At 51.6% G+C, this 16,002-nt stretch overlaps 1 protein-coding gene and 1 long non-coding RNA gene across 3 annotated transcripts in view; one reads left to right on the forward strand and one right to left on the reverse strand.

The window, feature by feature from the left end:
- On the reverse strand, positions 1-9,130 carry ewsr1a (EWS RNA-binding protein 1a). Of its 2 annotated transcripts, none has more exons than XM_036528573.1 (16): positions 9,067-9,130; positions 7,883-7,919; positions 7,461-7,512; positions 7,082-7,217; positions 6,535-6,736; positions 6,084-6,409; positions 5,792-5,990; positions 3,305-3,342; positions 2,657-2,674; positions 2,435-2,550; positions 2,130-2,259; positions 1,937-2,047; positions 1,605-1,728; positions 888-985; positions 509-767; positions 1-357 (listed from the first exon to the last, which is right to left on the reverse strand). In XM_036528573.1, exons 1-16 carry the CDS (start codon positions 9,080-9,082, stop codon positions 318-320), a joined length of 1,902 nt encoding a protein of 633 aa, XP_036384466.1. In that variant the 5' UTR covers positions 9,083-9,130; the 3' UTR covers positions 1-317. The 2 variants fall into 2 exon arrangements, with proteins under 2 accessions (XP_036384466.1, XP_036384465.1); XM_036528572.1 differs by having other exon boundaries at positions 7,082-7,220.
- A 1,789-nt stretch (positions 9,131-10,919) lies between these two features.
- The window catches only part of LOC118777538, a 5,710-nt gene continuing 627 nt past the window's right edge, over positions 10,920-16,002 (forward strand). Inside the window, exons 1-3 of the long non-coding RNA XR_005004971.1 lie at positions 10,920-11,083; positions 13,683-13,766; positions 15,907-16,002. The exon at positions 15,907-16,002 is cut by the window's right edge and continues 124 nt beyond it. This is a non-coding gene — a long non-coding RNA (uncharacterized LOC118777538). The remainder of the gene's footprint in view (positions 11,084-13,682; positions 13,767-15,906) is intronic.

The raw sequence follows: 16,002 nt of genomic DNA on the forward strand, positions 1-16,002 counted from the left end.
AAAATACATAAAGAAACTAAAACAAAACATTCACTTGTTTTTCACAAGATTCCACAATACACCTCCTACAGCTGACTGAGACAAGACAGCGTGTGTATGCTGCGTTCACAAGGATCCATCTACCAGAATCCGAGCTAATAAAAACCAACGCAAACACGGAGTGGGTTCAAAAAATAAATCACTAAACACTAAACTCTTACTGGATACTGAAAAGAAAATGCCATATTAAACAGTCTATCCATACAGAATTATGAAGTTAAAATATTGTTTTAAAAATAAATCTTGTGTGGAATGTGATCTGGTCGCATTACGGTCGTTCAGTACGGTCGGTCTCTCCGGTCCTGCCTGTGGTCTCCCCTGCGAAAAGGAAGGGAAACGTCACTTACTGTCCAACCGCAACACAACCACATGCAGTTAAAGGTCAGGTCAGGTCCTTAAGACACTCAGTGGACATCTTCAGCCTAGAGACGTTTCAGCACAGGTTTCTGAAAAGGAAAGTGTCACTTACTTCATCTCCATCATCTTTCCGGGAGGTCCCATTCCTCTCCTGGCTCCCCTGGCCCCCATATCGTCCATTGGGGGGGCTCCCCTCCCCCTGCCCCCTCCAAATCCTCCTCTGTCCATGCCACGGCCTCCTCGGAACCCGCCCCCGCGGTCTCCCCCTCTCCCCCCGCGGAAGCCCCCCGGACCGCCTGGCCCCCCCAGTCCGCCGCGGTCCATTCCTCTGCCCCCACGCATGCCAGGACCGCCCCTGCCACGGTCACCACCTGCCAACCACAGTGAGCGCACAGTCAGAGGGACCGCAGAGCTGCATTCATCTAGCAGGAGTTTCACAATCAGTGTAACTGGAGGACGAACTCCTTCAGACAGCAGAGTCGGGGGCTTACCTGGAGGGGGGAACGGGGGTGGGCCGAAGCCCTCCGGTTTGGGGGCCTTGCACTGGTTACACTCCATCCTCCAGGAGAAGTTCTGGTTGCCACAGCCGCTGTGGAGCAGAGTGAGAGTGAGCTCCGATTGGCTGCGCGGAGCAGAGTGAGAGTGAGCTCCGATTGGCTGCGCGGAGCAGAGAGAGCTCCGATCGGCTGCGCGGAGCAGAGAGAGCTCTGATCGGCTGCGCGGAGCAGAGAGAGTGAGCTCTGATCGGCTGCGTGGAGCAGAGAGAGCTCTGATCGGCTGCGTGGAGCAGAGAGAGCTCTGATCGGCTGCGCGGAGCAGAGTGAGCTCTGATCGGCTGCGCGGAGCAGAGTGAGAGAGAGCTCTGATCGGCTGCGTGGAGCAGAGTGAGAGAGAGCTCTGATCGGCTGCGTGGAGCAGAGAGAGCTCTGATCGGCTGCGCGGAGCAGAGAGAGCTCTGATCGGCTGCGCGGAGCAGAGTGAGAGAGAGCTCTGATCGGCTGCGCGGAGCAGAGTGAGAGTGAGCTCTGATCGGCTGCGCGGAGCAGAGAGAGCTCTGATCGGCTGCGCGGAGCAGAGTGAGAGAGAGCTCTGATCGGCTGCGCGGAGCAGAGTGAGAGTGAGCTCTGATCGGCTGCGTGGAGCAGAGTGAGAGAGAGCTCTGATCGGCTGCGTGGAGCAGTGGCTGGTGCCGGTGGTGGGGTACTCACGCGTTGGGACACTGCCAGTCTCCCGCTCTCAGCTGCATGTTTCCGCCCATGCCACGGGGCCCCCCCCGCGGGATAAACCCGCCGCGCTCCCCACCGCGCCCCATACCACCGCGTCCCATCATCCCTGTCAACAGAGGGCAGTGGTGAGCACCGGGAGAGTCAGAGAGACGCACGCACACACATGCAGTGAAGAGACGGAGTGACACACAGACACTCTCTCTCTCTCTCTCTCTCACACACACACACACACACACACACACACACGCACGCAGTTAAGAGAGGGAGTCTCACACAGACAGACACACACTGTGAGGAGAGGGAGTCTCACGCACCTCCGCGGGGCATCATGCCACGCCCGTCCCGCATGCCCATACCCCCCCGCATCATCATGGGCTTCCTGCGTGCCATCGACACCTTCAGCTTCTTCCCCTGGAAGTCTTTACCTGCAGAAACACCGGCGCCAGGGTGTGAGCACCACCTCACCACAAGCGAGAGCGCCACGATCACAACACACACTCATCTCACCATCAAACCACTCCACGGCGGCTTTGGCGGAGGGCGGCTCCTCGTACGACAGCGTGGCATCGCCCTTGGGCTTCCCTGTCTCCTTGTCTGTGTAGATGTTGATGGCAGGCAGGCCTGTTCTCTTGTTTATCTGGGGGGGGGGGGCAGAGTTCATCTATTCACTCACTCATTCATTATTCCACCCAAGGAGAAGCATCCCCCAGTCTCTGCACCGCTGGGTGGGGAGGGCAAAGCTCACCCCGGCTTGAATGACAGCAGGCTGGCTCCCCGGCAGAGCCGCGTCTGAGACGCAGGGAGACGCTTACCCTAATGATCCCGCTGTGCTTGAAGAAATCGGCCACCTCGTCCAGCGTGGCGTTCTCTGTCAGCCCTGTGATGTAGATGGTGCTGTTTTCGGAGTCATCCTGCTCTTCTGGCCGCACTGAGAGAGAACAGCCGCGTTAGCATGAACAGCTGCGTTAGCATGAGAAACGCTCGTCATAGGAGCGCCTGGTGTCAAACATGCACTGACAGAGGGGAACACTTACTCATGTCTGAGTCTGGTCCTGCAGGTCCGCCGGTGGGGAGAAAGAGAGAGAGGAGACGTCAGTCTGGTGTACGTCTGTCCTGCTACCCAACAGCACAGCTGCTTCAGCACTACCCAGCAGCCACTGCAGCTCAGACAGGAAACCTGTGCCACTGTGGCCACTATTTTAGCCAAGATTTTACTTCTAATTACAGTGGAAAATTTTTCAAGAAGTCAAACACTTCCAAACCCAATTAATCAAAGAAAATGTTTTCCATTGTAAGAATGTGACTTCAAAGCCACACTGAAATTAGAACACCAGGGGTTAAAAACTCAAACCTTAAGACTGTCACATTACTCCAATACACATCCTACACAGACCTGCAGTTATTTCCCCGGTAAACAGTTTGAAATTGTGTATATTGGTTTTCATGGTCACCTTGGTTGTGTCGTTAATCCTCAGAGGCAAAAATACCCATAATGCACTGCAATTTAAGCCTGTCAGACAATGGTTAACTGGAACCCCTTAAAACCCCCAAATGAATGGCCAGCAGTAGATTAAGGCAAACTCTACACCAACACAAGAGCATGAATGAAGCAGTCTGTAAGGGTTTAAACTGATGCATTCTGTTTGTGTGGTAAGTAGCCAGTGTAATACTCGTTAACTTACCACCAGGCTTAATGAAGCCACCTCTGTCTCCAGCGGTGCTGGGGGAATAAAGGGAGAAATGAGGGCCCCATCCACACCTCGAGCTCGGCTGGCTCGCTAGGGGAGCACCCCCAATACCACAGTCTAACAGGGGGTCTGGCTGTCACACTGTGGGGTTTACAGCATTTTGGCTTGGCCTTGTTACCGGCTACATACAATGCTTCCATACCGGGTACTGGCTAAACAACGCTAGGGGGTGAGTAAGCCAAGGGGAGGAGCTTTTTCCGTTATCTTTATTACTATTGTGGGGTAGAGACCCCTACACAGTTACAGAGTATTTATATCAGATTCATTTCAGATGCAGTTCTTTAAACGCCCTGCCCCTCTGACAGAGCTGCCTGTAACTATGGGAACCCACTGCTCACGTACAGGTGGGATATCCCAGTAAGGGCTCCTTTACACCCAGCAGACTACTGCTGTCCACCAGGCTGCTCAGTTCCCTCAGCCAGCCACCGTGGACCGGACCCCTCGGCTCCCTGAGCCCTGCACCGGGGTGTGGGGTGTGGGGTGTGTCAGTATGGGGTGAAGCTGGTGGACCTGAGTGAGGAAACCATACCAGCATAATGTTCCCAGTGCTGGAAGAATAAACCCATTTTTCAAGTCAGTCCTATGTCAGTGTTAATTTAGATCTCACGCAGACCAGTGTGGACTGTACAAGTAGATGAAATATGTCTGTCCTAAACGATATCATGACAAGTCTCACGCCCACACCATCACGCCCGGCTCCACATCAGCCCGAAGAACTGCATCTGAAACAACCTCCTTACAAAAGGCAGCTCTAGCAATCAAACAAAAAAACACCATTTTTACACATTTCCATTACACAAGGTTTTTTTTTGGAATTTACACAGTTCTGTAAAACAAAAACAATGTTTGGTACCACATTTTATCCATAAAGAATTTCTATTGTTACATTTTTGCTTTCATAAGAGACACTTTGCACATTTAGGACTTTTTGAGCTCTATTCCCCCGATTAAATGCAGACACTCTGTCTAAGTGCCTGTCAATACGCAGAAGACTCTCTGAGGACTGATAAAGCACATGGCTCTCACTTTGTAACCTGTAGTATATAAATGTGACAAAGCATGTTAAAAAGGCGTTCAGAAAAACCATGTTACAGAAGCATGCATTTCAAAACCACATTTCCCCCCTTCCTTACCTGTGCACAGGGGAAAAGGTGAAGGCAGGTCACAGGCTCACAGGTGTGAGCACACGGCACTCTAGTGCCACCTTCTGTGTGCTCAGTGAACACACATGCAAGCACTTCTGCTCTCTGCTCAACTGGAAATGAACCCGTAACAGCCGTCCGAAAACAGCGTCGCTAATGCAGTGTATCAGAGACACACTAGCAGCTGACAGAGACCCAGAGAGAAACGCATGTTCTGCACAGAACACAACGCTGCTGGAACCTGCCTTCACCTTTTACACTCTAAACATCTGACCCTGAAATCTGCTGCAATACAGGAACCCCTTGCGAAGCTGAATTAAGTCTCCTTATTAAATAAACCCTTTAACATCAATTACACAAATTTTAAATACATAAACACAGATTTAATGCATGGATACACTTAACCTGATACTGCTGGTAGTAGTGAAGTATCTAGAGGGGTTCTGCGTGGCTTTGTATTCCTACAACAAGTCCTGCATGTCTCAGCCACACTGTGACGCATGCAAGATGCCACAGCAATGCAGTCTGGGAAAAACCACACACCCACGGCCACTCCCTGTCACATGACCGTGCAGGCGGCACAACGGACCAATCGCGGCTCTGCAGAGCGCTGAGTACAGGTTTGAAAGGCTGTGCAGGGAGGGGCCGGGAGCATTGTCCTGCAGCATCCAGCCGGGGGTGCAAGCGAGCAACCTGGAGCACACAGCACCCAGACCACAGGCAGAGTGCACGGCCATCTCCCCCCCGCGGGATCACTGCCACGCCCCTCTGGCTGCGCCCTGCGCCGTCTGCTCCAGCCGCACAGCTAAGCCCCATCACAACTCTTACCTTTGGCCACAGACTGCAGGGCTGAAAGCACCTGTTACTGCAGGCCACTAAGACCCACACATGACATTACTGCCAATATCTAGAACAACTTACATAGGTTACAATTTTACATGTTACCCATTCATACAGCTGGATATTTAATGAGGCAGTTCGGGGTTAGGTACTTTGGGTAGGATAGAACAGCAGTGCCCCAGGTGGGAACTGAAGCAGCCCTGCTCCTTACTGCTATGCTACACTGTTGCCGCACACAGCAGGCTAATTTGGCTGTTTCAGAGAGAATGGGGATAAATCTCTCTCGAAACCACAAACCCCTCTTAGCTGTGGGTGAGCCAGAGAGAGGATGGGGTGGGGTGGGGCGGGGCATGTTTTGGGGGTGCGGTAGCTTTCAGCCCTGTGCAGTCAGACGCCACTCCTGTGTGTGGGGGGGTGGAGCGATCGAAAAAAGACTTACCCCATCCCGCCTCTGACCACGCCCCCTCGCATGACTCCGCCTCCTCCGCGCATCATCCCGCCCCTGTCGAATCCGCCCCTGCCCCGGCCACGCCCGTCCATCGCGCCCATGCCACGGCCCTCCCCGGGACCCCCGAAACCGCCCGTGTCAGGGCTGGGGTACCCGCCCATGCCATTGGGGTGCTCCTGTCGATAACTACCTGCAGCGGGACAGCAACACAACCCACCAATCAGAAGAGAGCTCCACACACCTGCCACACCCCTGGCTCTCACACAGCGGAGCGGGTACTCACTGTACTGAGCGGGCGCTTTGTACTCGCTCTGCTGCCCGTAGCTGCCGCCGGTGCCGCCCTGCTGCCCGTACTGGCTGGATGGAGGCTGTGAGTAGGAGCTGGGGGGGGGAGGGTAGCTGGTGGGCTGCTGTGGAGGCTGCTGGGGGGGCTGCTGAGGGGGGGGCTGCTGCTGCTGGTAGCCGCCCTGCTGGCCGTAGGAGCCCTGCTGGCCGTACCCCCCCTGCTGCCCCTGGTACCCCCCCTGCGGCTGTGAGTACGACCCCGCCTGCGACGCCTGTGAGTACGAGCTCTGCTCATAACCGGAGGGCTGGCTGCTGCCGCCATAGCTATGGCAACAAAAAAAAGGGGTTTAGTGGAGACTGGCCACACCCCCACATGCACAGAGAGAGAGAGAGAGATCGGTCTGAAAGGCGTCACTGAGGAAGCCGGGACAGGTGTGTCGCCGAGTTACCTGGGTGGTGCGGTGGAGGCAGGCTGCTGGCTGTACCCCTGATAGGCTGACTGAGCTCCATACCCCCCCTGCCCACTGTAAGGGGCCTGGCTGGCAGGGGCGGCGCTGGCAGCGGTGGGGGCGGAGTCATACCCCCCACCACCATAGCTCTGCACGGATTGGCTGTAACCCTGCTGGCCAGCAGGAGCAGCACTGTATCCAGCTGGGGGAGAAACCGCACCGTTACCACCCCCCAACCCAGAGAGAAACCGCACCGTTACCACCCCCCAACCCAGAGAGAAACCGCACCGTTACCACCCCCCAACCCAGGAAAAAGACGCCTCACAACAAGGATCTGCGATTCTCTCAACCAGCATAATTTTACCATCTTTGTGAAAACAAAGTCATGCAACAGTCACTGGCAAACTGCCCAACAGAAGAGTTTTCATAACTACTATTAATACCTCTGCACAGCAGATCTTGATTTCAATGTAGCCAGTACAGAGCATCCAAGAAACCTGTAGAGCAGAGTGCTGATTGGCTTATTTCTGAAATATGCATAACTCACAGGAGGCTGGGGGCTGCTGGCCATATGAGGACCCGTATGATGGCTGGGCATAGCTGGCTGCAGATGTGCCTGACTGTGTGTAGGAGGACTCTGCGGGCTGCCCGTAGGACCCGTACCCCTGCTGCTGGCCGTACGACTGCTGCAGGAAAACCATTACACCGACAACAACCAGCAACAGACATTAAAAACCAGACAAAAACCAAACACGATCTGCTCAACACGACTGTGATACTGATCTTATCTTCAGAGTGACAGTGGCTGACCGTGCAGCCGTGAGGCACAGCGGTCTTCTAAAGCCACAACAACCCCCACTCTACACACTGCAGTGCGTCACATGCCACAACACTCTCACATAACACACTGCAGTGCGTCACCTCACCTGAGCACTCTGGCCGTAGCTCTGAGATGGCTGGGCGGCGTAGGAGCTGTACCTGCACACACAGGTGAAGGTAAAGGTGAGCCCCAGTAACACACAACTCAAATACAATCCTTCACCTGGATCAGGTTTCAAATGTCTGAATACTCCCTCCTCACAACACTGAGGCAATGCCAAAGAAATGTGCACAGACTCATCCTGACATCAATTCTGCAAGAACTCGCATACTGTGGTCAGAAAAGCAGAGTTTGATTATACCAATACTAAATATGAGGAATCGCACAGTACGAGTATCGAATCAACACACTGCACTGCCCTGCTCCATTTAGGGGAGGCACAAGCCTGAGGACATCAGACATTAACAGTGCTTAAATAAGGAGATGGACCTTGTTCAGTTTACCTGGACATTTAAAAGTGAGACTTACCCCTGCTGGCCTCCAGATTGGCCGTACGAGTTATAGTCTGAGGAGAAATGGAAACAGCATTGTTAACATCCTTATTTTACAGACAGAACCAATGGGCTCGATTTTGTACAGAGAATTGTACAGCTGTGCAAACAGCTTTCCAGGCTACGGGGAACGGTTTGCTCATCCACCAACACCGCACCAAAAACTCCGGCCAACGTTTCTGTGCTGGCGATTTCATGCCTACTCAGTGCATGCGAGAGGTGGGAATCTACACCAACAACATCCCAGCCTTTTACCCCGTAACACAGTGCCTACATTAAAATACAACAGCTCAGTCCTTTCCCCCAGATCGGCAGTCGTCGTGGCTATTAGGTGGACTTCCAAAGAAATCCGCTAGGTATATTAAATACTTGAAGCTGAAGAGTTCGTTACAGTACTATCCAGACTGCTGGAATCGGGAGCGCGCTGCTCGTCTCAATCTGGACTAAAAGTAACATGCAAAGCGCGTTCACAGCGATGACCACATTGTAGAAACTGGCAAAGCATTTCCAGCCAGCTGATCGCTTTAAAATGACGGCCGCGATGTTTGATTAGCTGAGCCCGCTGTTGGTCCAACAGCGGATCCCCTCCACGTAACGCAGGCATGCAACAGGCCGCAGCCTGGCAGTCAGGGCGAACAAAGACGGAGCGGCCAAGTTAGCGAGGTAGCCAACCAAATATACCATAAACAGCTGAATTTCCACTGCCCTTTCGCCAGATGGAAATTGCGTGGTAACTAATGCGCATCCGGCCCCTCTGCGGCTATAAATTACACTATTAACTATGAATGGAAAGGCAATTAGAAAACCCGCTAACCGAATCACGTTGGCCAGCTCTCGCCAATAGCTAAATAAGTGTTTTCGATATCAGCGTATTTAAAGTACAGCATGTAACTAATGCATGTCCACATGCCCAAATTCTTCAGTAATATGCGATCATCACCCGCAAACACAGAATTATTCTGTAAATGAACCAAAATCCGGCACCCTGCTGGCCCCTCCCCCAGCGCAACACGCAGCAAACCCGACAAAGCGGCCACCAACAGCCGCAGATACTCACAGCCGCTTATACATTCAGACAACATAAATTCAAATCAGATCCATAACTCCTGCGCTGTATTTTGTTGCCTACAATCATTTTCAGCTCTTTGTTACTTTACTCACCAGCCGCGGACGCCATTTCGCTAATCTTCAGTGTGCTGCGGTGGCTGTGCCCACTGCGCAGGCGCAGAGATGAGATCCGGGCTTCTACCAATTCTGTCTTCAACGTGGGGAATAATTATAAATATTGCTACATTTCAAGGGATGTAATTTTTGTATCTTACAAATATCGAACAACAACTTTTACAATAAAAGTATTGAGTAGTTAGAGGTCATATGCTTAATTTTCTCTGTATTATTTAAATTGTTATTAAATTATCAAGAATATTAATTTCCCTGGTCAACTTCACATGAAATCTTCCGTGATGACGTCGTCAAAGTGCGAGGGAGCGTCTGTGAAATTTAAAATGTGCCAAAAGCCGGGTGGAGGCGGAGCTCAGTGGGACAAAAGAGGGAGACGGTCACGCCGCGGCCCGAACCGCCCAAACCGGCCGAACAATCTCTGTTTTGGGGCCGCACCATGATAGGTGTATTTATCTTCAGACTGGATCTAATCACTAGGGTCCAGCTGACCCCGCAGTGTGGTCAAATCCAAATATATAAATAAAAACAGTCGCATGACTATACATGTTGAAGACTGTTATTTTACCTGCATCCGAGGAAACTTTGTTTGTCTGACTGAATCTATTATTATTATTATTGAGAAGTAAATTAATTTTCCCATGCACTTCTCAAAGTGTCTTGCTGCTTTTGCAATCAGACGGATCCACGGAGTAATGGTGCGTCTGCGGTACCACACGAGGGTGCTGTCGTGATGCACACCTGGCTCCACTGTGCAAGGACCTCGATTGCTGATTCACACGTTTGTCGTGAATTTCCTATCAGTGAGACAAGCGAAGAGTGTGCAGTTCTGCGGCGGCATCCTCTCCGTCTGTCCACATCTTACAGGGTTTCTGCGTCATAATCAGTTCTGCGGCGGCATCCTCTCCGTCTGTTTCTGCGTCATAATCAGCTTGTTGAAGGAGTGTGTTCGGCTTTGCCTTGGCTTCATGTCCATTATCTGCATCTCCTGAGCAGCTGGCCAGATCTCAAAACCATGGAAGCATGGTCCTACAGATTTTATGTTAGGGGGAGGGTTAGGGTTTTTTCAGGATTCATATTTTAGTACTTCCTGATGTTTTCCCTGTTTCTGTCTCCCCCTCTCTCCCTCTCTCTCTCTCCCTCTCTCTCCCTCTCTCTCTCTCTCCCCCCTCCCGCCCTCTCTCTCTCTCTGTTCTCTCTCTCCCCACCTTCTTTTACCCTGCTGTTCTTCAGAGGAAACTCCTGATGTTGAAATCTGGGAGGCTAATGAGGTTCTCTTTCTTTGCCAGTTTTCCTGATCCGGATTTCATCCTGAGTAATTGACATGTGCCAGTTTATATAAAAATCTCTCATCTGCAGTTGATTCCCTTTGCATGACTGTGAAATGGGATGTCTTCACCTCTGGGAACGTTGTGATAAATTATTTAATGTTCAGGACAAAAAGGTGCCAAATTCAGTGCCACCACAGTGGGTCTCATTATCAGGCAGGATTTCATTACCTGTGCTGGGCAGAGTGGCCCCTCACCTGCGCGTACCTGTGCTGTGCGGCCGGGCAGCTCTGGAACGCAGTGAGAGCAGCCGTGATAGACACTGGGGGCCGGATGGGTGAGTCAGTGTCCCTGCTGTGGGGAGGGGGGGCTGGGCCATCAGGCGGGGCCTGCAGCCAGTCTGCGCAGCTGAGGGGGGCTTCGTGTTGGGGATGAGGGGGGCTGTGGACAGTAGAGCCGGTTGGATTCGCAGAGCTATCTAGAGAGAGTAAGAGTTTACAACACTCCTCCCTGCTTCTCTCTCTCTCTCTCACTAAGCCTCCCTCCTCCTCTCTCTCCCTCCCTTTCGCTCGCTCTCTCTCCCTCCCTCCCTCTCTCTCCCTCGCTGTAAGCGTTTCATTCAGTGTAGAGGCAGGCGGAAGGCAGCACTGTTTCATTCATATTCAGAGGGATAAAGCAGCACTCACCGTGAGGACTGGGCAGAAGAGGAGGTCTGTCCTCAATGTGTGTGTGTGAGTACCACAGCGGCCTGTTCCCAGTGTGTGTGTGTGTGTGTGTGTGTGTGTGTGTGTGTGTGAGTGAGTACCACAGCGGTCTGTCCCCAGTGTGTGTGTGTGTGTATGTGAGTGAGTACCACAGTGGTATGTCCCCAGTGTGTGTGTGTGTGGGTACCACAGCGGTCTGTCCCCAGTTTGTGTGTGTGTGTGAGTACCACAGTGGTCTGCTCTGTGTGTGTGTGTGTGTGAGTACCACAGTGGTCTGCTCTGTGTGTGTGTGTGTGTGAATACCACAGGGGTCTGCTGTCAGTGTCTGTGAGTACCACAGCGGTATGTCCCCAGTGTGTGTGTGTGGTGTGTGTGTGTGTGTGTGTGTGTGTGTGTGTGTGTGTGTGTGTGTGTGTGTGTGTGTGTGTGCGTGTGTGTGAGAGTACCACAGCAGTCTGTCCTCATTGTGTGAGTGTGAGAGCGAGAGTGTAAGAGAGAGAGGTAAAATGAGTGTGGTGTATTTTAGGCTTTCTGAACATCAGTTTTATTGATGTGCTAAATGAGTTCAGTGGTTTGACATTTTTCCAGCAGCACAGTGACAGGTGGAATTTGCAGGTGCAGTGCAGGTAAGGACTGTTTGCTGCTGTCTGTGGCAGCTGCCTTCTGGAGCTGTTGAGCCTGATGTTTGTTGCAGGGACATGGGGGAACAGCAGGTGGCGTGTCATTGTGTGCTGTGATAGTCTGTGGGGAGGGAGTGGGGGGAGTGATGAAGAGGAAGGCCTCTCTCATCAGCCCCTCTCTGGTTTGTCTGCTCTGGTATGGTCTCCTACACCTCAGACGGTTCATGCAGATGCTGTCATTAACACACTGAACGGGGTTAGCAGAGGCACATGTTCTGTGCCCTGGATTCTTTGCTCTGATTGTTTTGTGTTCCATGTTCCGTGTTCTACGACCTGTGTTCCGTTCACTTTTCTCTCTCTCGCAGTGAGCCCTGTTCTCCAGTCTGTCTCTTCAGACGCACTCAGATGGACCAGCGTACCCTCACTGCACAGCACTCTGTCAACATGACCTGGCCCTTTTCTTCTGCTGTATTTCCTGTTGTGCTTAGCAGTTTCTGTGAAAAACAGGCTGATGTCATTCTGCCAGTCAGCTTGAGTGACAGCAGGAAGACTCTCTCAGAGAGGAGGAGCTTCTGAAGCCTTAACGTCTGAGGAATGAACTTCTGTCTGAGCTGGAGACACCTGCACACATGTGCAGACACAGTTACAATCCTGATTAACTGAAAATGAGAGGGCTTATTCCACCCTTTCATTGTCCATAACTACTCCACTTTAAAACAAAGCTTATTTTATTATTTTAAAGCTTAATTTATTCAATGTTAAAATGCCAATCTCATGTGTGTGTAATGCTCTGTAGCTTGAATGAAAAAGTTGAGACAGAGCAGTGCTGCTGTCTTCATCTCGCGATGTGGCAGCCCCTGTGCTTGCCTGTGTGGAAGGGTGTGCAGGCTGTTACTCATGAACTTCACCCTGGAGCTGCACTTTCTCCATAGTCACTGGATCTGGTCCTGCAGCATGGCAGAGAAAAGCTGGTTAACTGCGTTCAGGGCAGTCCGAGCACCAGATCCCTAAATCTTATTTCATAACAGCCTGAGGTCTCAGCTTTCACAGGGTTTGCACTCCTTTCCTTCCCTTAAACCATAAAGAGGATTTAGAACAATGGCTGTCATTCATGTGCTCCGGGCTGGAACTGGTTCCTCACACTTTAACAGATGGAATTATTCCAGTTTAGGAGCTGAGCTGCGTAGAAGGGGGAGGGGGGGGGGGGGTAATCCCCCAAATTCCCCCTGCGTTCATCACATCATAAATCATCACACAGATTTATGATTGCACAGATTCACAGTTGTTGTTTAGAGGATTTGTGATTTCAGATTCACGGTTGGTGGTCAGAGGATTTGTGATTTCAAATTCACGGTTGGTGGTTAGAGGATTCGCGATTGTCCCATGGTGCTCCTCTTCTCTGTGGAGGTGCACGTGTGGACAGTGAGGTGAGGATGATGAATCAGGACTGATTCACACAGTGAGCAGAGAGGGCAGCTCTCGTTCCTTTCACTCTCCTACACACTTCCGCCGTGTGGCTCGTATCCGCTCTCTGCTGCTCTCTGCTCTCCCGTCTCCGGGTGGGGGTGTACTGGAGTCAGGGAGCTGGGCCCTCATTCTGATGATTCATCCCAGCAGAGTGCCGGGCTGCATATAATCATCAGACCGTTATGCTGTTTTTTCCACATGACAGTGGACTTGCTCAGATTTCACCTGGGATGCACTCTGATGCATAATTACATGACTCCTTACTGACTACAAACTTTGCAGGTGGCAAGTTAATTCATAGTGATCAATGGGCTTTTATTGTCACAATGGAACACAGACTAGTACACAGATCAGAGCACAGGCACCAGCATTCTAGAGCACATGGATTCCTGCATTCCAGAACAACGGTGCCTGAATTCCAGACCACCTATGCATGCATTCTGGAACAACACAGCCAGTGTTCCAGAACAGCAATGGCTACATGGCTACCCACAATTCTAGGAATGTCTGAATTGGTTATTCTGTCTTTATTTTTGCAGAAGTCACTGTGCTTGTCAGGGAGCATCTCTAATCTAACTAAGCCAGTGAATATCAGCAGTGATCCCTGTGACTCTCAGCCTCAGGTGAGTGCCAATGTAGAGCAGAGTTGCTCTCTGTCTGTCTGTCCTTCATCTCCCATGAAGGCGTAAGACATTACATTTCCCTCTACCCCAGAGGGTCGCGTTCAGATGCAGCGTAAATCCACTGATGCTGCTTGAATTCAAATTCAGCAGTGACAATGAAAAATCATGTGTAATTAATGTCAAAAAAGGAATAATAATGTAAATAATGTTTAAGCTCCATAGCTGAAGAAGAAGCTGCAGTGTGACTGAAAAGTTGTGCATGTAAGCACTGTGTTTTGTGGGCGTGGCCGGTGCTGGTGACGCACGCTCTGCTGCTGGAGGGACAGTGTGTTCCGGAACGGCCTTCTCCCATCGCCGGTGCCAGAGGAGAGTCAGTGCCGCCAAAACCCACCGGCACGTGTCCTGACTCACCACAGGGGGGCACTGCACACGGTGCCCAATGCCCTTCAGCCCCCGGCCCAGTTTCCCCGCAGCCCTGACCTGCAGCACGATAACCCCTCCTCTCTGGAGAACCCCTCCTCTCTGCCTCCCTCTGAGAACACAGCTCCACGTGTTGTGCACACCGTTTGAGATTCCCAAGGAAAGCACGTTCTGTGTTACGCTCAGAGACACGTTTATGCCTGGTGGCACTGCACGGGCTGTAAACACAGCCCAAAGGGGGGGGGGGGGGGGCTGGTGCAGCCCAGCGTGCTGAACTATGTGCTAATCACCGTGGATGGGACAGACTCACTGCTTTCACACAGGCCTCAGCTACAGCTGCCTGTGTTTCTGTGGTCAGTGCTGCATCACGCCTCTCTCTGCTCAATGTCTCAGAGCGTTTCCCTGATGCAGGCGCTGCCGTCGCAGAGGTCAGGCCTCAGCAGAGCGACGGTCTCAGCTGCTCTGAGCTCTCTGGCTGGTCTGAGCTCTCTGGCTGGTCTGAGCTCTCTGGCTGCTCTGAGCTCTCTGGCTGCTCTGAGCTCTCTGGCTGGTACAGAATCAAACCTCTTTGTGTCTCCAGCACCAGGGGAATGTTGGTTTCCTTCCTCAGCCTGGCAATGCTGCTCCATCACTTCTTCACCCCTCCTGTGTTTCTTACTGCACCTGTTACATCTGCCATTGCCTTACATGTCTGCTATATATTGGAAAGACCACTGGCAGCGTCTCTCACTCACTGTCTGTGCTTGTGCTCCACGCTTTCTAGAAGTGCAACAAGATCAGCCTAAAAAAACCCCTAAAATATAGAGGATGCCACACGTTCACATGCGCACACACACACACACACACACACACACACACAGACACACACATACACACACCCAAACACACAAACTCCCACACACACACACACACACACACACACACACACACACCCAGACACACACACACACACACATATGAATACACATACACACGCACACACACCGCTAAGGAGTTGAGGGTGTGAAGTGCGTCATCTTTTTTCCCAGAATTTCTAAAAATATCCTGGTCTCCAGACTGCGTGGGTATCGGTTTCTAGGGCAACCATGTTCATTCACAGCCCTCTGTAAAATGAGAATGTGTGTGTGTGTGTGTGTGTGTGTGTGTGTGTGTGTGTGTGTGTGTGTGCGTGTGTGTGTGTGGAGGGGAGTTGGGGGTATGAGGGGGCCTGTGTGAGTCTGAGAATGACGCAGAATCTCTCTTTCTCTTTCTCTCCCTCTCTCTCAATTCAGTTCAATTCAATTCAATGCACTTTACTGGCATTACAAATGTACAGATTTGTATTGGCAAAGCATTACAAAAAATATAATGTAAATGTAATGTAAGCTTTTGATTATATCTTGTATCTCTTCTTCCTCTATCCCTCTACCTGTAGAGTGTAGATACCTTGCAAAGTCTGTGTAGAGTCTGTGTGGAGACCGAGGAGAATGGTTGGTACATTTCTCACTACTATGGTCCCCTAGACTGGGTCACCTTTGCTGCAAGACCAGCAAAAACATTTCAACTGGAATTCTGTGAGAAAAATTCTGCAGATCCTTAGAAATCCAAACAGCAGCTACTATTCAGCTGAGCTGAGCATCTTCTCCCTTTGTGCTAACACCTAAAAGAAAGAAGCCGAGTTCCGGTAACTATGCCAACCAGAACATCCATGAGCGTAACGACACCCTCCTCTCCTCCGCAGGTGACCTTGGCAATGCGGTGCCCACATGCCATTCTCACCTGAATCCAAGCCAGCGCTCACTGACTGCTCTGATCCACAAGTGCCCGGACCTCTGTG

The sequence above is a fragment of the Megalops cyprinoides genome, chromosome 5, assembly GCF_013368585.1.
Source record: "Megalops cyprinoides isolate fMegCyp1 chromosome 5, fMegCyp1.pri, whole genome shotgun sequence".
Classification (NCBI taxonomy): Eukaryota; Metazoa; Chordata; class Actinopteri; order Elopiformes; family Megalopidae; genus Megalops; species Megalops cyprinoides.